Source organism: Myripristis murdjan, chromosome 3, assembly GCF_902150065.1.
Source record: "Myripristis murdjan chromosome 3, fMyrMur1.1, whole genome shotgun sequence".
Taxonomy (NCBI): Eukaryota; Metazoa; Chordata; class Actinopteri; order Holocentriformes; family Holocentridae; genus Myripristis; species Myripristis murdjan.
Genome location: NC_043982.1, coordinates 41,120,118 through 41,145,619, shown reverse-complemented (window position 1 = coordinate 41,145,619; position 25,502 = coordinate 41,120,118). Strand labels below are relative to the sequence as shown.

Genomic DNA, 25,502 nt, shown 5'->3' with positions numbered 1-25,502 from the left:
TTTGTAGGGCCTGGTCATGTGTTGTGTTTAATAATGGGCAATTTTTTTCTAAGCCACAATAAAATTTCATTACAGTGTAATAATGTGGATATAGTAATATTGGTAAGAGAGACAGAGCAGTTACAATTAGTGTCAAAGGTTTTTCTCAAAAAAAAAAAAAAACTGAACTGATCATTTGTCAAAGTTTACTAAATTTTGAAAATAAGTATGTGATAGCTCTGATGGCACGGCCTTAATGCCTGGTTTTCCAGATTAGTAGGTACTCCTTTCACCCTGGACATGCAAACTCTTTATGCAGCACACGCCCCTGGTATCCTAAAAGCTAAGCAGCAGTTTTCACCCAAGTGGCTTTTAGCTAATGTGTCCGTGTGTGTGTTTCGGCCCTCAGCCCCACACCCTGCTCAGCCTGGTGAGCGTGCAGCTGGCCCAGGGCAACATGACGGGTGCGCTGGCCCTGTTCCGCCACATCCTGGAGAAGGCGCTCTCCTCCTCCTCCTCCTCGTCTTTCACTGGCTGTGAGCAGTGTCGCGCCAGCTTACCTCTGCTGCGCTGCCTGCAGTTCTACCCTTTTCTCTACAACCTTTCACACCGACAGCCTTGTGGTGAGTGACCACACGCACACACTCACACACACACACACACATATACAATTTATTTATGTTCACATAGAAAAAGCAGCAGTACAGGATATGAACACTAAGGGTGCAAAAGAAGCACATACTTATGTACACACATACACAGACACACACACACACACACACACACACACACACACATTGTATGCCTTTGCCTAACTTGCCACAGGAGATTCTTAATCACTGTAATAAATAACGGTGTAATAATAAATTACTTATCTATCATTTAGGGATGCATAACATTGTTTTTTTTTGCCAATATCTGATATGCTGATATTTTCCAACTCTTGTGGCCGATTGCCAATGCCGATACTGATATATTCACATTTTTTTCCGCCTAAGTCTCTCTTGTAGTGGAATTAACCTTTTATTACTATGCCTGCTCCCGCTGGCCTTCACAATAAGAGCAGGCATAATGATGGCCTGTAGACATGAAATGTAGACATTCACTGGGGAAAATAAGAAAACTACTTCAACTTAGGTTATGTCAAATGTGACATCTATATTTCTATAGCATTTTCTTTCCAACAACACTGTAAGATCCAGCCTACCGAAACGGGTTTGGATGATTCTCTCCCAGAGACAGTCATGACCATAGCCACAGCCAGGGCAGATTTGACTTATTTCACATATCGACGTGTCATACTGTCAGAAAATTTCATTTCAGGCCATTACTTCGTTTTAAGCCAATATCAGACGATACCAATGACTTGTTGATATTATCGTGCATCCCTGCTATCATTAATCATGATTATTTTTTCCTGTGGGTGGCCGTGTTCGGCTTAGCAGTAGGCTTAGCAGTACTCTGACAGCTAAAGGGAAAAAGAATTCCCCATATAGGTTATACATTCCGCTACTACCAGTGACAATAACAATATCAATACCACTACTACTAATACAAATACTAATAGGCCTGGTATTGATTATTATATATTGAAGAAGCCCCATTAGCTAATGCAATAGCAATAGTGTAATGGCAATTTCTCCTTTTCTTTCAAACATTTTCACTCTTGCCATTACATAGGCTACATAGGAGGGGCATTAGTGATCTTTACGCAGACCCAAAAGACAGAAGGTCCAGTCATTGCTCGTATCTTTACTTGTTTTATTGAAGAGACAAATTTATATGACATACCAGCTCTTGTCCATCCTCCCTGCCTCAGGTCTGGTGAAAACTTGTGTGCCCTCCTCCCTCCTGTGCCCACCTCTTCCTGTCTCTAATCACTGCCACCATGTATTAGAAATAATATTGAACGCTAAGTCTAAAGATAAAAAATAATAAAAAACAATAATATGTCAACACTACATTAAACTGCTCCTACAAATAGCTTGTCTACCTGTGATCCATAAAATAACTGCTGGAATTAATCATATCTCCCATATAGGATAGATAACAAAGATCAGAGTGACTGCGGTTGCTCTTTGTTTTTGTTTTTTCTGTCTTTTTTTTGTATCCTCGTTATCTCGGGTTCATGACATATCTAATTATCTTGTTATCTTGGACTGTTGCGATGATATCACGCTGTAGGATCACGCTCTTTATTGGGAAGATATATGCATACTTGACATGTGATGTTTATTAATAAAGTATGGTTTCAGTTGGCATATGGGCCATCATGATCGTGGCGATGCTGTGGACGGCCTCAGTCGCTCAGTTCACTTTGTTGTTGTTTTTTTGTTTGTTTGTTTTTTGTTTTTGTATTCGTTTCTATATCCAGCTATCTGCTCTTGTCTTTATAAAAGACAAGCCTCATAAGAGTGACAGTGTAGAAATGACATTGATCTGACATTGGCAGAAATTACAGTTATTACAAATTAAATTACAAGCACAAGCAGTGATAGTATAATAAGGTTGTGATCCTGAGAGAACTGTTTTTTAATCTCATCATAATGGTATAATGAAAATCATAATCACAAGTCAATTAAGTTTGATATGGGACTCCCTTGAAAATGAGAAGCTATATCTCAAGGGGCGATCCTTTCAATAAATTTAAATTCAGATATACTCAGATAATGAGATAATTGATATATTTGTAACACTGAGAAGTTGAATACAATAAAAATAAGCATATGTGGTCGTTCTTGACTTCATAAATATTCATTAAGTCAGAAAGTACAGAAAGTACCATATTGTAAGCTTGCTTGAATTTCTCTTTTGTAGCACCTAATAGCTCACACATAAATTTGATGGATATAACTAATTAGTAATTCATTGATCAGATTAGAGCAAATATATGAAATTATGCTGTTCAACACAATTTCATGCTGCTAAATTCTTGATTTGGAAAGACTGAATCCATATGAGGCTAAGCTATTTTTTGTACGTAAAGTGAATATTTATATTGCACAGTTACATCATTTCTCTGGTAAAGTATGACACTGTGTTTGTTTCGCTGATGTAACCGCTGAGGTTACTACAACAATCGGATTCCCTCACTTGCTCCACATATATTTTGAGTCGGTCGATAATTCTGGACATCTTTGTTGTTTGCTGTTCTGAATACAAACCAGATACTTCCATCCTGCACCAACACAGTTTAACAGGGATTTGCACATTATTTCTTACCGGTGAGTGACTCCTATGCACTACCAGCTGTAGAGTTGGAAGAACCAACAAGAGTGGCTGTGGAAAAACAGAAGGACGAGGCTGCGCTTTTGAAATGAACAACAGAGGCTGCACCTTTTTCTTTATTCATACCAGTGGGGGTGAAGTGGAAAGTGCTTTGAAGTGGAGAAATTTTACCACTCAATAATTTAAGCTGCTGAAAATAGCTGCTGCTGAATTTAGAAAGGGCTATATTTTACTCGCCAAAGCTAAATATTGCTCCCGTTCAGCACACTGAGTACATGCGTACACACAAGCACTCAAAAGGCACTCTAGGCCTGGGCGATATTTCGACATTATTTCGTCATAGTGAAATGAGGCTAGATCCTGGCACTTAGGCGATATCACAATATTATGGTATCCAGAATCCTAGATGATGCATGGATGGATACATGTCCTCTCTCTACATGAATTTACCAGTTTGGGATCAATAAAGTACATCTATCCATCTGTCACCTGGGATTTTGTATACCATAATATTGTGATATTGCGTAAGTGTTGCGCCAGTCTACGTATAATCCCCCACAGACTCATTCTAGTTGCAAACATAAGTTTTAATGCCCACAGCTTGGTGCCCCAAAACACTAAAAAACATATAGGTTGCACATGGGTTCGCTAGTTAGCTACCTGGGGCATTAAAGCCAGGGCTAACGAGCCAAACAAACAAAATAAAAAAAACAAAACAAAAAAAAAAACACCAGTTTAAAAAAGCATTGTTACAGTCACAGTGAAACCCCAGGCCCCAGCCGGTTCAGTCACTCCCACCCTCATGGCTCCAGCGTGGATGCAATGAGGGATTTTGACAAAATTCTTAAGGAGAAGCAAGCTTTTATCAGCTCCTGACCAATTACAAAGCAAATATATGGACAGACAACCAGATGCCAAACTATTAGATGTTGGCACCAAATTAGGCTGCTGTTTGGGTCATTAAACATATCAAACTTGCTCAATAATGAATCTGCAAGAATGAGGCAGTGCACCTTTAAGGAACTTGTCTCACAGTAGATATTGAACAAGTAGATCATTGTTTACAAAAAGAAAAGATATCTAATTTATTTATTCATAAGACTTTTTTTTTTTTTGACATTTCTGCTCTATTTGATGGCGACAGTAGAGAGAGAGAGAGAGACAGGAAATGGGGGAGAGAGGCGACGACATGAAGCTAAAGGCTCGGCTTGAAATCGATCCCAGGCTGCTGTGCTTAGACCTCAGCCTTGATATGTGGTACGCGCTCTACTAGGTGAGCTAGCAGGATGCCCCCAAGGAAAAAAGTAGCAGTCATGGACTAATCAGGATTAATCACATATTTAAAAAGTAGAAAATTAGCAGCCTGCTACAACTCACTGCTGTGTAGTGTACTGTAATTGTTGCTCTTCAAGGGGTTATATGATGGATTCCCTGATAAAATCAACAACACATACAGGCAGTCCATGAAAATTAATCCAGCGACTGCTCAGTTCAGTGTTGACAGATTTGCCCCGTACACACTCCACAAGTGTGATTTGACGGCACCGCGGCTAATAGTAGTAAGATTGCTACTGTTGGAATCACCAGCAAAAAAAAAAAAAAAAAAAAACTAGCTGTCCAGAGATCCACTAGGAAGCTTGTTGAAAGAAAACTGTCCATCCAGCGGGCCACTCGTTGCCTTGTTCATTCATTTTGTGTGTTATCAGGGTATCAGAGATTAGTGTGTGATGTCATGCAGTGTTGATGGTCAAATGTGGGTCAAAGGTCAACACTGCGTTAAGGTCCTCAAAGGAAGCACATGTGTTAACTTTGACAGGCCTAAAAATACATACCTTTCCAAGTAAAATAATCTTTAAATGTACTCAGTTTGAGTGTGAAAAGATTTCTCTCATTGCCATATTACCTTCACAGGTCTAGAGCAATAATTGTGTGTGTGTGTGTGTGTGTGTGTGTGTGTGTGTGTGTGTGTGTGTGTGTGTGTGTGTGTGTGTGTGTGTGTGTGTGTGTGTGTGTGTGTGTGTGTGTGTGTGTGTGTGTGTGTTTGCTTGTCCAGAGGGAGCTGCCTGCATGGCTGAGGAGGATTTTGGCATACAGCTGGAGGAGTGGGAGAGCAGCAGCGAAGAGAAGCAGGACCCTCTTCCAGTTTCCACCATGGAGGAGTCGCTTCTCTTTGAGAGTATGAATCAACCAGTTTTAGTGACATCACACAGGGGCAACATAAAACAATCTTCACTGTATACTGCACTTTGTAGCAAAAAATGACTGGACAAAAAAAAAAAATTTACCAAGATGCATTCAGAGTCAGTCCATTAAATCTCAGTGACAGATGACTGGGTTTGTTAGTGCGGCGTTGACCCTTCAGTAGTATTTTCTCGATGTGTAAATAAACAGTAAGTAGACAGATCAGTTTGTTATTTTTCTGGCATTTTGGCACCCCTGGCTGTTTCTCATTTGAATGTCTTATAAGTGATTAATAAAACAACACTACTACCCAAAAAAAATACAACTTACTCTTGCCTGGTTAAATATAGTTTACAACAGTTCATTTACACACCAATTTTTACTGGCTTTCTCCTCAGCCACCACAGATAATAATGCCTCTGTAAAGTGTCTCCACAGCGGCAGCCCCCACCGAAGTAATTATATGAATCACCTTAGATTACTGTGCTACAGATTTTGCGCCGTGAAACACTTAAACTGCTGAGTTTAATGTATCTGGGCCTCAGTCTGACCAGTAATTGGGCTCAGTCTGCTAGATGTTCCTCAAGCTGCACACCAAATTGATTTACTTCTCTCATTTTCCTTTTTTTTTTTTTTTTTTTATTATCTGTCACCCTGTCACTCTCCAGAGGTTGTCCTGGACAGTAACGGGTCAGGCGAGGCGGCTGGCCAACAGCGGGCCTCTCCCTCTGCCTCAGGGGCCGCTAAAGCCTCCACCCCGTTAGTCGGCGTAGCGGAGGGGGAGGACGAGTGGCAGCTGAAAGAGGATCTGATGGGGGCTTTTGAGGGGGCTCTGGATGTTGGAGGCAAACGAGGAGACCTGCGAGGTATCCGGGTGCTAAAGAATGACCGCGTCATGGGGGCCCGCGCCGGTGGAGGGCCCTGCTTCGGAAACTGCGAGGACGACGAGGGGGCAGAGTGGGTACGTATCCTTTCACAACCTCTTAACAAGCTGTGATGGAGCCTGAGTTGTAAGTGGCCCTTGGTGGCATTTTGCTGACTACTTAATCGACGTCACTTTCTTCGCTTGCTCGTCAGATCACCTTCCAGGTGAAGCGGGTGAGAAAGGCCAAGGTGGAAGGGGCAGAGAGTGTTACCGGCTCTGATGAGTCGCAGCAAGGGGAGTCCCTGCCTGGAGGACACTCTGTCCTGGAGATCAGTGGGCCCACTATCCCATCACCTGGCCCTTCAGGTAACACTCAAACACACCCGCTGGATATCAGAATGGCATGGTCGCTTGGTATTTTTTAAAGGCTTTTATTTTGGAGTCATGTTATCGCCCTAAGTAATGTTAAAGCCTCAGTTTTTCAGGTTAATCATTGGTTTCATATTTATTTTTATAAATACGAAAACCAATCTTTATTGTATTTTGTTTACTTTCATTTATTTTTTATTTATCTTTTATTGTTGTAATTTTTAGTCTAGCATATTTTTTATTGCTGTCTATTGTTTTTATTTTTTTCTGTGTTCTTTTATTCTTGCACTGTGAAGCTCTTGGGGCTGCATGTTTGGATGAAAGGTGCTGTATAAATCAAGTCAAGATGAGTTGAGTCACGTTGAATGTGAATGCAGGGCAAGTGCGCTGGAATCCACTGGACTGATGGAAGTGCCTCTAAGTTTGTGTTGTTTTGTTTTATCTTTTGTCGCTGTGATCAGGTCGCTGGAAAGACTACACCAGTCTGGGCTGGCCGGGGCCGGAGGAGTGCCAGCGGACGCGGAGGGTGGACCTCACTACTGTAGCTAGCACCTGGTTGGCTGTTTCTGCCAAGAACATTGAGTAAGAATGTTTTCTTCCGTTGTTATGACACATTTTCGCCTTGTGTTTGAGTAAAGCTGATCAGTCTCTGCCAAATAGCATTAAACATGGTACAAATAGGATTTCCTAAATGATACACAATACATTACTGTGAAGTTAGCGGGTGATGACATTTGTTCATACTAGCAAAATGAAGCCACCAGTGTTGCTGTTACCGTCAGTAAATAATCTGCACTGTGGTTTCAGCTTGGGGATGCTCAGACCTAAAACTGTGTGAAATCACAAATCAAACCTGCGGGTGGGGGGATGAAGTTAAGTGGGCTTCCTACACTCTTTCAGTGTTAAACTTATGTCAAGGTAAAAACCAGACCTTCATCAACTGATGTAAGCCTGGTTACTTTTTTTCATGTCCCCTTTATGCACCATGCAAGTGATTTCTGTAAATGAAGACAGTTGCATATTTAAAACTAGAGATGCACAATATTGGAGTTTTTGCCAGTATCTGATATGCCAGTGTTTTCCAACTCTTGATACTGATACCGATATATGCACATATTTTTTTCCACCTCATTGCAGAGAACATCATGTCTCTCCTGCAGTGGAATTAACATTTTATTATGCCTGCTCTTATTGTGAAGGCGGACAGGCAGATGCAGACATAAAATACAATGCTTTTCAAAAATGCACACATTCCACTGGGCAAAATAAGAAAACTACTTCACCGTAGGTTCTGTAAAACATGGAATATTTATTTTTATATAACATTTTCTGTCAAACAAAACCGTAAAATTCATCCTGCTGAAACAGGCTTGGATGATGCTCTGCCTGAGAAACCCTGACAGCAGCCACAACCAGGGCGGGTTTGAGCTGTTTCACATATCAGCGTGTCATACCGGCAGACATCTTAATTTCAGGCCGACACCGATGTTTCATTTCTAAAGCCGATATCGGCCGATGCTGTCGTCATGCCGACATTATCGTGCATCCCTATTTAACACTCTGACATCATTCACTACAGCAGTAAAGGTCTGCTGTGTCACAGTGGTCTTAATAGTCAATCATGTAGTCAATTAGCACCACCTACAGGAGGAACAGAGACTGTCAACATGCACAACAGAGACAAGTTCAAGCTTTAGATTTGAACTAATCAGCGTGACCGTCAGCTGGCCTCTAAGGATTATTACCACAGTCAGTACAGACAGCCACTGCTCAACGCCGGCCTCATCAAAATGCTGCAGTGATTTACAGACATCAGGACATGAGGATATTTAAGAGCAGAGCTGGCAAGAAATTCCTGTACATGCTGATCCTATATGCTGATGCTGATGCAGACAAAGATGTGGTATATAACTGAGTGCTGCTGGTCTGCATCACAGTGAATTTTATAGGATAATATGCACTTGCAAGCATTTTACACCAGGATCAAGTCATTCAGTTCTTTTAATGATAAATTGTCATGGATTTTATTTACTAATATATTTCTGTTTGTTTTGCTTTTATCATTTTATTTGAACTTGCCATTACTTTGTGATAAGCAAAGCAATTTTTTTTTTGTTTGTTTGTTTTTTTAACTGTTTTTCCTCCCTGTTCCCTTCAGCATCACGGAGCACATAGACTTTGCGACTCCCCTCCAGGAGCCAGCTGCTGAGCCTTTATGCAACGCCAACCTGGCTGCCAGTATGCACACCCTAGACCACCTGGCAGGGGTGGCCAATCGCGCCGCCATCCATTACACCGGTGAAAGCCAACTTCGGGAGGTAGGCTGAGCCCATAAATTACAAGAGTTACACATCTGTGTTCAATCCCTAATCCACAGAACTGTAATTAATGAGATTTAATCAAGGGAGAAACCTCATAAATGCAGAGCGCTGGCTGTGTAAGACAGCTAGTTACCTTAGTGACTAATAGACTGTTCATACACAAGGCTTGTTAGCTGTCTGAGCAATAACACAAGTGAAGTAACCGATGAGTTTATTGAGTATTGGACAAAAAAAAATGCTCTAAATTCTAACTCTGGTTCCATTAATTTGACAAGCATGCTCTATTCCAGCGCTGGATTAAGATAAGGCATGAGTCACTAGATTGCTTAGGAACTAGATTATAGAGTCAGGTCAACTCTGACTTAATTCAGAAAGAATATTTTGTGTAAAAAGCCCTATTAAATTTGCTCACACTACAAGATCATCAACAGTACCAAAAATCTACTCAGATCTTAATTGTAGAAACAAATCTGACTGGACTCTAATCCTCAGGTCCTGCAGAATCTTGGCAAAGATAAGTTCTCCCCTCAGTCCTTCGAGCAGGTCGGCACACGCATCGCAAAGGTGCTGGAGAAGGTAAGAGCTCCCCGATCCTCAGTCAGAAGTGTCTCAATAACCGTCGGCTTTTACATCATTTTAATGCTTGTCATTTCTTTGCATCACATTCCAAGCTCTAGATTTAATTTTGAGCTCCTACTCACAGTGTTTTTGTAAATTTAGAAATTTACTAGACAGAGAATTGCCAGTGTAACTGCTTGTTTTATCAGTAGTTCTATCTAGGCATCTTTAAATGATCCTAACCTTGTAAATCTTTGGTGGGGCTTTTTGGATTTTTGTATATAACATAAATATGCATTATTACATAAATAAAATAGCACTAAAAAAGTAATTTCTGCCACTGGACTGCTTTCTTTCAGCATAAAAATATGCCTACAACACAATGCCAATCTCAGTGGGAATCCTGAGTCTTTCATTCTGAAAATCAATAGACACTCGATTGCACTGAGACTGCCGTCCTCATGTCCATAGACTGATTTTGTATTCAAGGGAAATGTTGATTTGAAGTTCAGCTTCTTATTTTCCCTATGTGTAGACAGAATAAATCCATCCCGTAGTGTTGCAGGTGTAGTGATCATTACATTTTGTACCCTGAATTCAGTGCAAAGTAAACTGATGTTCTTTGACACAGGATGCAATCAAAACGTGACATTATGTTTGTGTTTTGTTTTTTTTCCCCACAACCTTGAAACGATGTAGAATCAGACATCCTGGGTCTTATCCAGCATGGCTGCTCTGTACTGGAGGGTGAAAGGTCAAGGCAAGAGAGCCATCGACTGCCTGCGCCAGGCGCTCAACTACGCCCCCCACCACATGAAGGCAAGTCGGCCCCCCAGATAACCCCAACACTTAACCTGCCACCCGGAAACCTCATTCCTCATCTGCAAATGTGATACTGCTTATTAAAATAGGAATGTTAGGAACTGATATGGCTCATTCTCGTCTTTCTTCCTGTCTCGTGAACCAGGATGTTCCCCTGATCAGCCTGGCTAACATCTTCCAGAACGCCCGGCTGTGGGAGGACGCCCTCACTGTGGCCCGCATGGCGGTAGAGATCGCTCCACACTTTGTCGTAAACCACTTCACCCTCGCCAACGTCTATATAGCAATGGTAAGAGTCTTATGGTGGTGCACCGAGCACAACTTTATTTTGAAATCAGTACGTTCAGTAATCAGTAATAACAAAGTGTTATTTTGTGATTCTAACATCTGAAATGCATGCAGAGGCTTTGGGGTGTAGACCGGAAAAAGGGGTCTGTCAAACCAGCCAGATATTTAGATGTAGCATATAGGGGTTAGTAAGAAACTCAAACCCTAACCCTACAAACCCTAACCCTACAAATAAAACCTTTCAGTGGCTGTGCTTACGTCTTATAATAACCTGGCCAGTTATCAGACACCCAGGTAGGCTCACATGTTAAAGAATTACTGTGGCGTGGAAACAGCTTACTCTGTTCACTTCTGTTCTCCCTGTATCACAAACTGAATCTTGCATAGCATTATGTCTATATTTCCATAAAAAATAAATGAATAACCAAGTACTGAGCACTCCTTACCACAACTTAAATGCGTCTGTCACTGTAAAGCCCTTCTCACACTACACTTCGTCCTGGGCTAAAACCCCCGTCAGCCCGGGGCTCACTGCCTTTTCTCACCAAAAACAGTCAGGCTTAAGGACTGTTGTATGAACTGAGGTTAGGGTGAAGGTTAGAAGAAGAGCAGCAGCATACTTTGCTCCAGTCCAAATTGTGCTAAACTGTTCTCAGGACATTAACCCTGGGCTTTGGTTTTCACGTCTGAATCCCTGGGCTAAATGTAAGGCCTTGGTTAGTAAGTGTGAGTGTGAATCAGGGCTAACCTGAGCTGCAGTTAGCCCAGGGCTCAGGAGCCAAAGTGTGAAAAGGGCTTAAGAGAGCAAGCGATTACCCGACAGCATCACCTCTGGAAGTGTCCTGCAGGACCACAGCCATAAAACAAGAAGCACTCATCTTGCAGAGGCAGAGTTTGCTTGTTTTCCACCCTTTCCCCTGTCTTGTTTTCTTAAAAATGGGTGAGCACCTTTCTCTGGTGGGTAATGATACTCACTCAACAGCTTCCTGTGTAATTTCTCTGCGGCTGTGATGCTTTTGAGCAGCAGTTGAACATTTGTACCATATCTGTTGTTGCCTGGGCCAGTGTTATGATTCAAGTTGAGGTTCTTCTGATAAAAATGATTTTAATCAAATTAAAATCATCCCTTCTAAAACAATGGACTATACCTTTTTATATTAAGGTAACAGTAAGACATAATTAGCGTGTTTTTTCTCTTGCAGTGGTGGTGATTTCCCTGCCATGTTGGCACACCACTGCCACATTAATACAGAGGAAACACTGCTTGAATTTAAAGTGTTAGTGATGTCCAAGCAGTTTCCAGCCAACAGCAGCACACTGGAGTCATAATACACCCGTGTCATTTCACTGGAGTCGAGGCAAAGCAAGTGATTTTTGTCACCGTGGACATTGGCATTGAAATGACTGCCTGCTCCTGGTGTTTTATGGCCCCGCTCTTATTATTTTAAACAAAACACTGCATGTTGGCTGTTGTTATAGCACATAATGTTTGATGTCTGCCTCCAAGCCAGACAAGGTTTTCTCTTGGGTTTTTTGCATTTTTTTCAATTTTTACATTTGAAGAGAGAACAAGATGAATTTTTGAAGAATGCCAATCTCTTGTGTTAAAGGCAGACTGTATACTTTCAAAGAGGAGGGCACACTGCTTTGTTATGACATGGTAAATGATGATGAATGCTAATTAATTCTCAAAGAATTGAACTTAAACATGCCTCATGAGTTTACCACTTTTACCCCCATTAAAACCCAAAATATGAGGGCATTTTGCAAAAAAAAAAAAATACTGTTTTTTTTTTTTTTTTTTTTTTTTTTTTCACATGTGATATCAAATAATCTGGATTCAAGAGACATTAAAAAGAGTTGCATCAGTGGCATCAGCCATCAGAGCTCAGATTATGGACCTGAGGAGTTTTATCCTTCCTCAAATGCATCCTTACATTAGTAAACAAAGTGGTGTGCCTTGAAGAACAGTTAGCTCACAAACATTTTATTGGCAGTGGGGAGATTAACTGGTTGGTGTGAAAAGTTAGGCTGTGTAATGTGAGTAATGTTATGGTATCGACCCTGAAATTTCATATTGGTGTGTCTGCAACAGCACACCATGCCAAACAGCCAAATAGGGGTTGATGTGTCGCGTGTGCATGTGGTGATGCTGTTGTCCTGGTTCCTGCCGGCAGGAGGAGTTTGAGAAAGCCATGCGCTGGTACGAGTCGACTCTGAAGCTGCAGCCCGAGTTCGCCCCCGCCAAAGACCGACTACGAACCATTCAGTGTTACCTGCTTACCAAGAGGGAGCGCCGCCAGCCCTGAGCCACTGAACCACTTTGATCCCAGGAGTAGCTCACACATATATGCACGCACGCACACACACACACACACACACACACACACACACATACACACACACAAACATGTAGACCACACTTAACTTGCGCACAACAGAACAGAGTGTAAGAAACTGTCGAGTGTTGTTTCCAGTGGGGGTTCATTTGCTTCTTATCCGATGGAATCTGGAAATTCCTATTGATTTTTTGTCCCAATTTTTATGGAGACCCTTAAAATAGCTTTGAAAAATTACATAATAAAGCTGTAGATAATTTTGCCCCACGACATATCTGTTAAACAGAGGACCATTTGTCACGCAAACATCAAGGAGTTACGACTGTCAGACTCGGTTTTCCTCTGATGTTCCTGTGAATGACTGAAAAATGAAAGGGATTCTTCTTTTAATTTCACTTTTACCTTCGTATCCTTGTGCTGTACTTTGATTTCAGTCTGTACTTGAAGAAGGAATAGCGCACGGGCTCATTCTTTTAAGGCATTTTAGTATTTTTTTGTGTGAGGAAACCAAAGGAAACTGCGCTCAAGGACAACACCACAGTCTCATTACTTACATGTGTGGCCTGGAGATGGCGCCATATTTTTAATTCAACTTAATTTGATGTTTTAATGAGAGGGATTGTTATAACAAGTCTTTTTGTTCAGATGAAACTGGATGTGGTTCTTAATTTGAGGTTAATGGAGGTAGAATTGACCATTAGCCTGTACACCCTCACTGCATCTGCATATAAAAAGAATTGAAATTCTCAGTTTTTGCACTTTTTTTTGTTTTCTATATTACATCATTCCTTTTCATGTGGGACCTATAAACTATTTGATTTTGCTCCAAGCAAATTTTAAGTACATTACAAAAGTGATAAACTAAAATATGCTATTACGTTTGCTTCTGAGCCTTTGGAAATCATCTGGCACTACAATATTTGCCATTGACCATATAAAAAAAAAAAAAAAAAAAAAAAAAACCTAAAGTGAGATCTGTATTAAGTGTACAGTGTATAAGGCCGTGTGTGAATTCATCAGTTCTGCATTTCAGTGCATCCATTCATTGTCTCTTTGGGAAATAAAAACAAGGTGTTTGGACTCCCTGAAGCTTAAATTGACCTGTACAAGTTGCAGTGTTTCACTTTAAGCACGTCACACTCACACCCGTTCAATCACTGATTGAAAACTGTAGTCATAATTGCATCCCCCTCACATTTCACATCCCAGCCTTAAGGTGGCAGTGTCTGACATTTTTTATGCACTGCCTTCTCTCAACCACAATCTCTACATGATGTGGCTAATGCATAATAGGCCAGTACAGAAACCAAATATTAAAGAATAAATTTAAAAAGCCAATAGGTAGCATATAATTTTGAAAGGTGCAATAGGAAGTTTAATTTCCACACCATTCAGCTTCTGCAGCTCCATCCCACCTCCCAAGTAAACTGCTTTATCAAAGATGACCAAGCTCTTCATATCAGTTCTGCAAAGCCTAACCCATTATCTAAACACAACTATAATGGCAGAAGTCTTGCCTGACATGTATAATTTGTAATGGTTTTCAACATAAGTTCAGTAGAACTGTATGTTCAGTTAGAAATTTACCCTCAATAAAGCAATAAAAATGCCAGACATGATAGTAGTGCTAATAAGCTTTTAGTTTGAATGAGATGTTCCCAGTGCAGCATGGCACATCTTGGAACAGAGAGGGAGTAGTGCATCCATTCATATAGGGAAAAAAAATGCATCAACATATCTGTGAAACAGCACTTTCTGGTTTTTTCCCTTCTGTCTTCTTTTTTAATCACAAGCACAAAGAGGAAAAAAAAAAAAAAAAACTGGTACGAGCACCGTACATGCAGCTTGCTATTTTTAGAATCCTGTAAGGGAACAAGGCGGTTGCAGAGAAGCTGGAGTAGAAGAGCAGCCTCCCTATAAATACCAACACAACACATGAGAAGGCAAAAATTTGCACAGTTACACGTTTCCCACCCCTGCAGGTTCAGGACCACCGAGGACAAACGGGCCACTGCATCGCTAATGGCCATTATTATTGTTAGCCCCATGGTCTATTCCTGTCCCGCCGAAGCCTCTCCACACCCTGTTTTGGAATGTTTCTCAATGAATAATTGAGTGGAATGGTATTTTTGACCAGCGCTGTCTTGGGTACAGTATATAAATAGCTCATGTGCAGCAAAGCGTGCATGGATTTGTCAGGGGCGTTAGGCCTGGGAGTGGGAGCCCTGTTATGTAATAGGCATGTGAGTGAGCACACCACAGAGACACTGCATTGAATGGGTGTGTGTGTATGTGTGTGTGTGTGTGTGTGTGAGAGAGAGAGAGGCTCTGTATCCATTGAGTGCTTTGAGAGTGAAAGTATACTCACTGGGAGTCCTTTGTTAAGCCCTAGTGCAGCTGAGGCAGTTATTTTATTTATTTTATTTTATTTTTTTTATTGCACTGGTTAAACATGAACTTAAATGCACCTTTTTATAAACTCGCAGCTAAAAGACTTCAGAGCCTAAATAATGTACTTTACTCCATGCATGGTTGTGTTGATTTTCAAAGCTGGTATTGGTAATGTAGGAAACATCAGCAGTGTATGAACATCCATGTTAACATGTTGCTCAAATAAATATTCTTATTCTGAAAAAACACGCCTTATATATCCTGTCACATATGAACTCACTGCATTGTTTTATTCAGATAGATGAATTAAAACTAAGACACTGAATATAGCAACATCAACATGTTTATGTAATAGAGGATTGGACTGATACAGCAATTTCATATTGATAGCAGCTGCAGCATTTCACAGATAGACACTTTTTCTTCTTTTTTGTTTTTTTTTTAATGTGAGATGCTGTTCTTCTGCAGCGTCACTACACATGATATAGACTGTCATCTTTAGATGTTATTTTCTCCATTTTTGATGCTCTCTCTCAAAAGAGTTTATTTACATTCATGCTCACAGCTGACAACTGAGTAGCAGCAGAATTTACATTAATTAAAAAAAAAGAAAATATGTATATCATACAAAATATAAAACTATATATCTGCTTACACACATGCACCCGTACATTCATGCTCATACATTCACAAATACGACTGTACACTTACATACAACCATGCATGCATTTTAAAATGCCATAAAACAGAAATATACAAACACACCAAAACGTAAAATGATATTGTTTCTTATAAGAGGCTATAAATTCAAGGCATTGCTCTGTGCATCTCGGACTCCCAGCTGCCCTGTAAATCCTGAGCAGGCCTGTTTGGACAGCATGGACAGAGGGAGCACCGCTATTTTGAATGCTGAACTCTATATTCTTACACCCAGTTCCATGTTAAAATTTATTACTGCATCCTATATCACATGAGGTCCATCGCTACAACACAACTGGGAATGGATGTTGCTGCGATTCCCACCTATTACATAATTATAGTGGTGAATTTCCTATATGGATGCAAAAAGAGAGCTGCTTTAAAGACACAGCGACTGAGATGAGAGTGGATCTGGACGGACAGCCAGTCACCACAGAATAAGTTTATTGAATACAAAGTTGTCTTATTTAATTCAAATTATCTCAACTATATGGACCAAAAATGAAATTAAAACTACAGCAGTGTTTTGCACCTGCCATGAAACATTTGCCCTCATCTAACTGTGTTGTTAGAGAATGATTCTTCAATCTCTCTCAATCAAAACTGACAAAATTAGAGATTAAAGATTAGACAAAACTTCACTGACGCCTGTGGTTAGGTTGCTGCCGAGGCACATAACAACAGGATCCATCAAGGGGAAAGAGAGTAGCTATAATCATATGCAAAATAAACATTAAAAACAGTAGAAATAATCACATAATAAAACCATAAAACAGCACATAAACAAATTCTGACAATTTCCGCACACCGAGTAAATACCTAAGTATGTGGAAACATATTTTCACTGGTAATGTTAAAAACGATTTACGTTACAGGGGAATAAAGCAGGGTTAACAGCACAAACTCATTTCCCGCCTGCTCTGTACTCTTAAACACAACACTGAGGTAGCTCACAACGAATTTCATAAAGCATGTGTCATGTTTTGTAAGGCTGCAGCCACCAGGGGCTTTTCTGGTGCTTTTCTCTTCCAATTCAGCCCAATAAAAATGTATTGCTCCTGTGGGGACGATAGTTTTCTCTGCCATTAGCACTGCCATCCCTGCTTCCTTTCTCTCTGTCATGTTGGCTCCTTTACTCTTCCTGCAGCCTAAATCTATTTCTTTTTTTCTTTCTTTCTTTCTTTCAAATCAGTTTATCTGCTAATTCATTTGGACTCAACCTGGAAAACAGTTTTTTAGGAAAGTTGTCAATTTTTTTTATTTTTTTTATTTAATTTTAATTTCTTTTCTTTTCTTTGGTAAAGGACAATAGTTTTAGGCTAGTTGTCCATTTATTATTATTATTATTATTATTATCATTATTATTATTATTTAGTAATGTTAACAATTTTTATTTTTGTTTTTGTTTTTATTTTATTTTGTTTTTGTAATTGTGTCAGCACGTTAAAGGCTAGTTGTGATTTTATTTATTTTTTTATTTTTTTGGTAATGTCGGTTTTGTAGGCTACTTGTTAATTTTTATTAGTAGTTGTATTTATTTATTTATTTATTTTATTTGGTAATGGTCACAATGTCAAACGTATTACAGGATGTCAGGCTAAGATTTTGTATATCAACTGGGACTCACCAGAGACCGTCTTGCCCACAGCCTGTATCTACAGCTGGAGTGTGTGTCCACATCCAGATACTTTAGTCTGGTTCTTATTTTAGGACATTTATTCATCACAGTGTGTTTAACTGCTACACTGTGGTTTTGGTGACATGGGCAGCTCCAAAGTAATACTCAGTAACACACACTCTCCTCAGCAGATGACTATTGAGATTACAGACCTGTCCATGACCTGTCTTGACAATGGGATTAAACGTACTATTGAAATAGCACAGCATAAATTCAGGTTCAAGTTCAGTTTTATTTAGAGCTCAATATCACTGTTTACAGTCTCAAAGGGCTTTACTATGCCCACAGGTTTACAACAAACAGGACAACAGCCCCTGACTTAATCCTCATAGCCGACAAGAAAAGACTCCCAAAAAGCGAAAAGATGTAACGGAAAAAATGGAAAAAATGTTGAGAAGGACCACAGAGAGAGGAGAGCCCACTCCTGGCCAGACAGGTGGAGAACAGGCACCGACCCAGTGAGCAAATTACAAACAATACAGTCTTAACAGAAAAGAAAAACAACAGAAGCAGCAGGGGGCCTCGACTGAGGGAGCAGACACACACACACACACACACACACACACACACACGATGAAGACCAGCCACAGACCAGCCTCAGCAGCCAGGACAAGGAGATGACGCTGACGAGGAAGATGACACAGAGGGATGAAGAGGACGGGTGTTTGGTTGTTGGAGCGTGGGTAGGGCACACCACACTGGCACAGGTCATGCATATTCAAACATATGAGACACACACACACACACACACACACACAAGGGGGAGAGGGAAGAACATTAGTGGGGTTTAGGACAAAGAACCAAGTGTGTAAAAGCATTAATGCAGCTGAGCTAGAGGCCGTGGAAGGCACAGGAGTAAGAGGTGTAATTAAGTCTGATAGGCAGGCCGGCGCAAGCACATTTTCAATCTTATAGCTTAGTAAAAGGATTTTAAAATCTGCCCTGGCATGAACTGGGAGCCGATGAAGGGAAACCAGGACAGGTGTGACGTGGTCAAACATCCTGGTTCTGGTCAGGATTGTGACAGCAGCATTTTGGACCAGCTGGAGACTCCTGGTACTAGAGGCAGGCAGACCAGAGCACAGAACATTACAGTAATCAAGGCAAGATGTGACAAATGCATGAACAACAGTTTCTGCATCAGCCATACGTAGCATAAGCCTAATTTCAGCAACATTGCACAGGTGATAAAAAGCAGTTTTGGGGGTGTTTTTGATGTGAGTAACCAGCAAGAGACTGGAGTCAAAAATCACACCAAGGTTTTTAGCTGTAGACTTTTGAGGGAAGAGGCAGTTGTCACAGTTTAGGTTAAGATGACCAAAAAAAGATGCTTTTGCTTTTGGCCAGTGACCAGCATTTCAGTCTTGCCAGCGTTGAGAATCAGGAAACTTGAGGACATTCAAGCTTTAATTTCATGCAGACATGCATCAAGTTTAGCCAGTGCAGAGCGGTCATTGTGCTTGATGGGGATGAGGATCTGAGTGTGTTATATCACAGATGATATCACCCAGAGGGAGCATGTATATAGAGAATAGGAGAGGACCAAGGATGGACCCATGAGGAACACCATAGTTAAGCTCTAAGTGCTCAGAGGTCATGTTTAAGAACTATTTAATAAGTTTCATGCTACAACTTTCACTGCATGTCACTGCATGTATCTGCATGGTTTGATATAGAAAGATTTTTTTTTCTTGTGTCCTAAATACTGTGGAGGTCTCTCTTTCTATTCCTTGTTCATAATCCATCCAATGTCATGCCATCCCACCAAAGGGTTTGTCATTGCAAATACATTCTGCCAACCCAAAGAACTTTAAATAATCTGTATCTATATCTGTCAAAGAGGTTGACTTGTGCAATGCTTTGTAAGTAAAAGGTGGTAAACTCTAAAACTGAGGCATACAGTGTACGAAAAGCTTGGGACTTGCTTAGCAGATTATGTAATGCAAGAAGTGCAGCTATAATAAGCTATAAGGCTACAACATACACCTTTACAGTCACTGAAATTATATCTGCGCTTCCTTTTGATGATATATTATTATTTATGTCTACATGCATTCACTTGGTAAAACAGAAAATAACTATGGTAATAAATAAATGCTGCTGTTACTGTTTTACAATGTAGGATTTTTTTTTTTTAATTTCTTTTTTCTTGAAGCGACTTAAGCAGAAATTGAAGGGAGAATCAGTTTAAGGGGTGAATTGCTTGGTTGTGTCCTGTAAATGCGTCACAGATCCTCTCCTCGCCACCCTGCAGTTCACTTGTAGGGTCAATCAGCCAACGGAGGGATCCGGTCATTCAGCTCCTATTCCAGGATCCTGTTGGTTGGCACCATTTCCAAATTCAACACCGTCACCCTGGAACTACTCCAAGGACACCGTCCAACCAAAACAAGCTCTTCACCCTGCAGGTGTGTGTCCAACGTCCTTAACAAACAGAAGACATGGGACACGATGCTTCAGGGCAGCACTGCTCTCACCACTGATCAGGCTCTGTGAAAGGGCTCTGTGATCCACACCGATGGCCGGGTGATCGGCTGTCATCTGTCCTCCAGTAAGGACCTGCAGGATGATAGAGAGAGGAGGCATAAATGACTGAGCTTTGTGGCAATCCTGTCTGTCCATTTGTTTTAAAAAATGTGGCTCCATGTGTGTGCCGCTGCTGTGTCGCCTGCCTCCTGCTGTCTGTCCTTAATCCAAGCTCTCACTTGCCTTGTTTGTTGTTTATTCTTTTGTAATAATCATGTTATTCTGATTTTAATTTGGTTCGTCTGTTTTGTTTTCATTTAACTATTTGAATTATCATTATTATTATTATTGTTCAGTTACAGGCTGTAACTGTACAATGATAATAATAATAATAATAATAATAACTACTCACTGACTCTGGGCCTTCTCAACAATTCCAGCATTTTTTCTCCTTTTTGGCTTCTTGGGTTTTGTTGGGAGTTTTTCTTGTCTGCTATGAGGGTTCAGGTTGGGGAGGTTGTATTGTTTTCTATAAACTGTTGTCCTGTAAAGCCCTCTGTCACTGTGACAGCGATCCAAGTCTCTAAATAAACCTGAACCTGAAAAGCTCGGGGGCCACTGGTCACCACAGCTTCCTCTCAAGAGTTTTCTCAACAGCTTAACTTTTCCATCTTCTGCTTTTGTAGAAACTGTGGATGAAAGAGGGACTCTGAACTGGAGAATTTAATCAGTAAGAGATGAAAGTGTTTAATCATTTTTTCTAGATCTCTAGAAGAGAGAATCTGCTTTTGAAATTGAGGACAAGGAAACAAGGACTGTGGAGGGAAATGCCACCACCAAGCAGAAATACATGGACACAGCAACCCAGCAATTAGCCCGCCCCTGTCAAAACTGAATCGGTCTTGAGCACATTAAAAAGATTGGAGAGGAATATTGGAGAAATATTGGAGGAAGTAGGGGAATAAACGTTGCTTATTTCCAGGAGATTTTTTATGTGCTCACATACAAAACCGACCTCTGCTTACAAGCTGCAGTGCAGTTCATAGAGACAAAACTCTTTACTGCAATTCACTCTACCTGTGAGCGGCACCTTGTCCCTTCAGTCTGCACCTCACTGTTTGGTTGTCAAATCATTTATTACCTTAAAGTACAACTTCAACATATTTTTGTTTGCTTTAAAAATATCAGATGATCATACTGGAGCTACAGTAACTGATTGTTGAATTATTAGTGTCACTGGATATGTGGATATTTTAGACATAACTCTTCCCTCCTTGCTTTGCCTGGTTCACCCCCCACAGCAGAATAAATACATGAACAAATAACTACATAGATAGATAAATAAATAAGCCAAACCACTGGATACTGCCAGAACTTGATCCAGAGTGCTGTTGAATCTGAGTAATAAACTGTTTTAACTTTTGTTGTTTTCAGGACACCTGACACCAACATCTTTCCAGGAAAATGATCTAATCAATATTAACCAGAATGACGCAGTGGTGACTTAAAATGCTGAACTTTCGTCCGTCCAAAAACTGAATTAGGAGCACTGAAAGATGCTGCTGAAGGTCCTCAGGCTGAGAATGCTGCTTTTATGAAAATGTCAATAGTCAATTCTTTGTCATGAAAGTTACTTTGTTTGATTAGCATTTATATGTGCTGCTGATGAGACTTGCTCCAGCATCGTAGCTGAAGTGAGTCACAAGTCTAATTCAAGTCTCAAGTCCCAATAAAATACAGACTCAAGTTCACAAAAGGATGTTTCTGTTCCTCAAAATCAATGCATGCAATTTGGGTCAAGTTTAGTTTTAAGTTGTTGGGATGTCCGGAAGCCGATGATTCAACAAAACAGGGAAAATGAGGCTGTGTGATGGATTTTAGTCTGGTAAATTAGAGAAAATGCAATTAAGGCTGCAGTTGACAAACTTAACGCTCATCTCACACTGTCTCTCAAACTGGAGACTCTAAGTTACCCATAACCAAGTGCAGTGTTGTAATGTAACAAAGTACAAATGCTTCGTTACTGTACTTGAGTAGAATTTTCACATATCTGTACTTTACTTTGTTATTTATATTTCTGACAACTTTTACTTTTACTCCACTACATTTCCGAAATAAAATGTGTACTTTAACTCCGATACATTTCTCTTAACCATCTTCGTTACTCGTTACTACAAAATAAAAGTTGAGTTGGTGACGTAATTCCTGTTTCTCATTTCAACCGCGGCCGCCAAGTGCGAAGAAAAAGCTCCGCCACCGGACACAGTGGGTTACGCGGCTGCTCATATATAGATCCCTGTATGCTTGCTATGTTTTTTTCGGCAGCATCTTTGTGATTTTTTGTTCATTCGTTGAAAGACAGCGTGACATATTTTAGGCCATTTTCGTCGTGGCAAATGCTGAAGGAGTCGGGCTTTAATTTGCGGTTGCCCTCGTCCTGCGTCCCATGAAGCTGCACGTCAAACCAGACTTTACAGACAAGCCCCCAAGGTGTGTCTGAACTTGGTGCCTGAAAGTGCTTCATCTTCTGGCAGTCTGCCTCGGTTATGGCTTGGTGGTGGCAAGATTTGTCACGTCCTTCTCGGCGGAGCTTCTTTACCACACCGGCGAAAACATTGTTGCTGGTGGTGAATTCAGCGTCTCTTAACAGACACCAAGCAGCTCCTCCAACCACTCATCCAGGCTCAGGCCACCCAGCAAATCAAAATTCACCACAAAGTCTGACATTTTGTTTACAAAAGTCTTGGAACAAATGTGACCTAACGAGTAAGTGGAGCGCAGAGTAGTTGGTTGCTTGGCAACGCTATGTCCGTTTACACTGGCGCAGGGATATTTTGTGCTGCGGTCTGCCAGTGGGTTACACTGATTTTACAACGGCATGGAACGCGGCTCAGCCAGTCACATTTAAGGATGGGAAGCACCCGTTTATAATTTCAAATAATAACTCGCGCTCATGACAGCTGTTGACAGTTGCCAAGTTCAGTTTGTCCAAACAGGGAGGCTGAGAGACAGAGAGAGCTGTTGATGGTGACAGAAGTTTAACGGTAATGTTAAAAAGTTGAAGCTTTTTTCTCCTGTACTCAGGTTGCTTTTACTGTAAGGAAGCCACAATAAATTCATTATCAAAATTCTAATCGCTCACTTTGTTTAAATACTTTTACTTCTAATACTTAAGTACAGAAAATATCAGAAAATTACTTTTGATACTTAAGTACAGTAAATGTCAGGTACTTTAAGACTTTTACTCAAGTAATCTAAAAGGTGACTTTAACTTCTACCAAAGTCATTTTCTGGTAAGATACTTGAACTTTTATTCAAGTATCGCTTTCAAATACTTTATACAAGACTGACCAAGTGTATTTGATATAATATGTATATTATGATTTACATGGTGTGTATCAAATACCTAGCCACACCAGCTGCCTCAGCCATCTAATAAAAAAAAATGCTATTGCTGGACAGAAATTTACAATACCAAATCTCTGATGTCCAAGTTGAAGTGAACGCAGCATAGTGTGTGGAAACCTGAGGGCAAAGGTCAAGAGGAAGGAGACTCTGTGGTGCTGCACTTTTTCTCTGGTCTCACAGAGGTTTGTGGCCATAATTTGTTCTCTGTTCAAATGATACAAAGAATTTATACATGCAAAGCCTAAAGACAGAGAAAAGCGAACCAAGGCCATACGGGACGGAAAGAAGAAGGTGCAGTACAGTCTTTTGTCTATCGGAGGCAGTGTTGAGCAGTTGGTAAACATAGTAGAGTAGAATAGAATATCTGATGATCAATGAGGCTAAACAGTACTACATTTAATTCAAATTATTCACCAGTATCTGGACTATTACTGTTATTGTTACACAACCCAATATTTCTAATGAAGATGTAAATATAAGCTGACGTGAAATTGATTTTTGTAATTTTTATATGAGCTGGTGACTGGAGGCATAATCAGCGTAAGGAAAAAAAAAAACCCTAAATGGTTCCAGATTTCATTTATTCATACATGCACTCACCGGCCACTTTATTAGGTCCACTTTGCTAGTAGTGGGTTGGACACCCTTTTGCCGTCAGAGCTGCCTTAATTCTTCGTGGTGTGGATTCAACAAGGAGCTGGAAACATTCCTCAGAGATTTCGGTGGTGGTGTTAAAATGATGCTCAGTTGTCAAGGAGCCCAAAGTGTGCCAAGAATATATCTGCTACACCATTAGACCACCACCAGCAGCCTGAATTGCTGATACAAGGCAGGATGGATCCATGCTTTCATGTTGTCTACGCCAAATTGTGACCCTACTGTCCAAATGTTGCAGCAGAAACCGAGACTCATCAGACCAGGCGATGTTTTTCTAATCTTCTGCTGTCCAGTTTTGGTGAGCCTGTGTAAATTGTCACCTCAGTTTCCTTTTCTCAGCTGACAGGAGTAGCGGCCGGTGTGGTCGTCTGCTTCAAGGTTCAACATGTTGTGCCTTCAGAGATGCTCTTCTGCAGACCTCAGCTGGAACAAGAGCCTATTTGACTTACTGTTGCCTTTCCATCAGCTCCAACCACTCTGGCCGTTCTCCTGTGACCTCTGGCATCAACGCGGCATTTTCTCCCAGGGAACTGACACTCACTGGATATTTTCTCTTTTTTGAACCATTCTCTGTAAACCCTAGAGATATTTGTATGTGGAAATCCCAGTAGATCAGCAGTTTCTCAAATATTCACCAACAACCATGCCACGTTCAAAGTCTTAAATCACCTTTCTTCCCTGTTCTGATGTTCAGTTTGACTATGATCATCTTGACCATGTCTACATGCCTAAATGCTCAGTGCATTTAGACATGTAGATGTTGTGATGTTAACGAGAAGTTGAACAGGTGCACCTAATAAAGTGGCTGGTGAGTGTATAGCTAGCTAAACAGACAGACAGGTATATGGATAGATAGATAGTTGGAGAGTAAACACAGTTATATGTGTAGATTTGTGTAGTGATCAATCAGATTATCATACATTATAATTGCCATATTTGTGAGGCCTTTTTTTGCAAGGCAAGGCAGAATGTTAAGATTATGCTCAGAAATAAGCTCATTAATGAAATATAATTGATTTGTAAGAGATCTGTTATTAAGAGTACATAGCTTTGCAGTGCATGTAATGGGTATCACAGGTTTAGATTAGTGTGTAAAATAATGTAAATTATTCAACTTACCTCGATTCCATCAATAACTTCGACCAGTATAGCAGCAGGTCTTGGTCCTGGTTTGGACTCACTGAGTGGTGATCCTTCTGTAGAGAGGATCTCTGGGGAGTCTGTCTCTGTCACTGAGGGGATTTCCTGTGAGG

At 40.6% G+C, this 25,502-nt stretch overlaps 1 protein-coding gene across 2 annotated transcripts in view; it reads left to right on the top strand.

The window, feature by feature from the left end:
* ttc17 (tetratricopeptide repeat domain 17) overlaps window positions 1-18,301 on the top strand; it is a 38,513-nt gene extending 20,212 nt beyond the window's left edge. Inside the window, exons 16-26 of one of the 2 annotated variants that reach the window (XR_003930173.1) lie at window positions 389-602; window positions 5,261-5,383; window positions 6,057-6,349; window positions 6,466-6,619; window positions 7,084-7,204; window positions 8,781-8,940; window positions 9,436-9,519; window positions 10,201-10,320; window positions 10,469-10,612; window positions 12,789-13,005; window positions 18,259-18,301. Coding sequence is in view for 1 of the 2 variants with exons in the window: in XM_030079379.1 (XP_029935239.1) it covers window positions 389-602; window positions 5,261-5,383; window positions 6,057-6,349; window positions 6,466-6,619; window positions 7,084-7,204; window positions 8,781-8,940; window positions 9,436-9,519; window positions 10,201-10,320; window positions 10,469-10,612; window positions 12,789-12,920 (1,545 nt within the window). In the remaining variant the exon portion in view is untranslated. Of the gene's footprint in view, window positions 1-388; window positions 603-5,260; window positions 5,384-6,056; window positions 6,350-6,465; window positions 6,620-7,083; window positions 7,205-8,780; window positions 8,941-9,435; window positions 9,520-10,200; window positions 10,321-10,468; window positions 10,613-12,788; window positions 14,031-18,258 lie in introns of those variants that run through there. The other variant, XM_030079379.1, reaches the window with a different exon arrangement.
* Window positions 18,302-25,502: the final 7,201 nt, after the last annotated feature.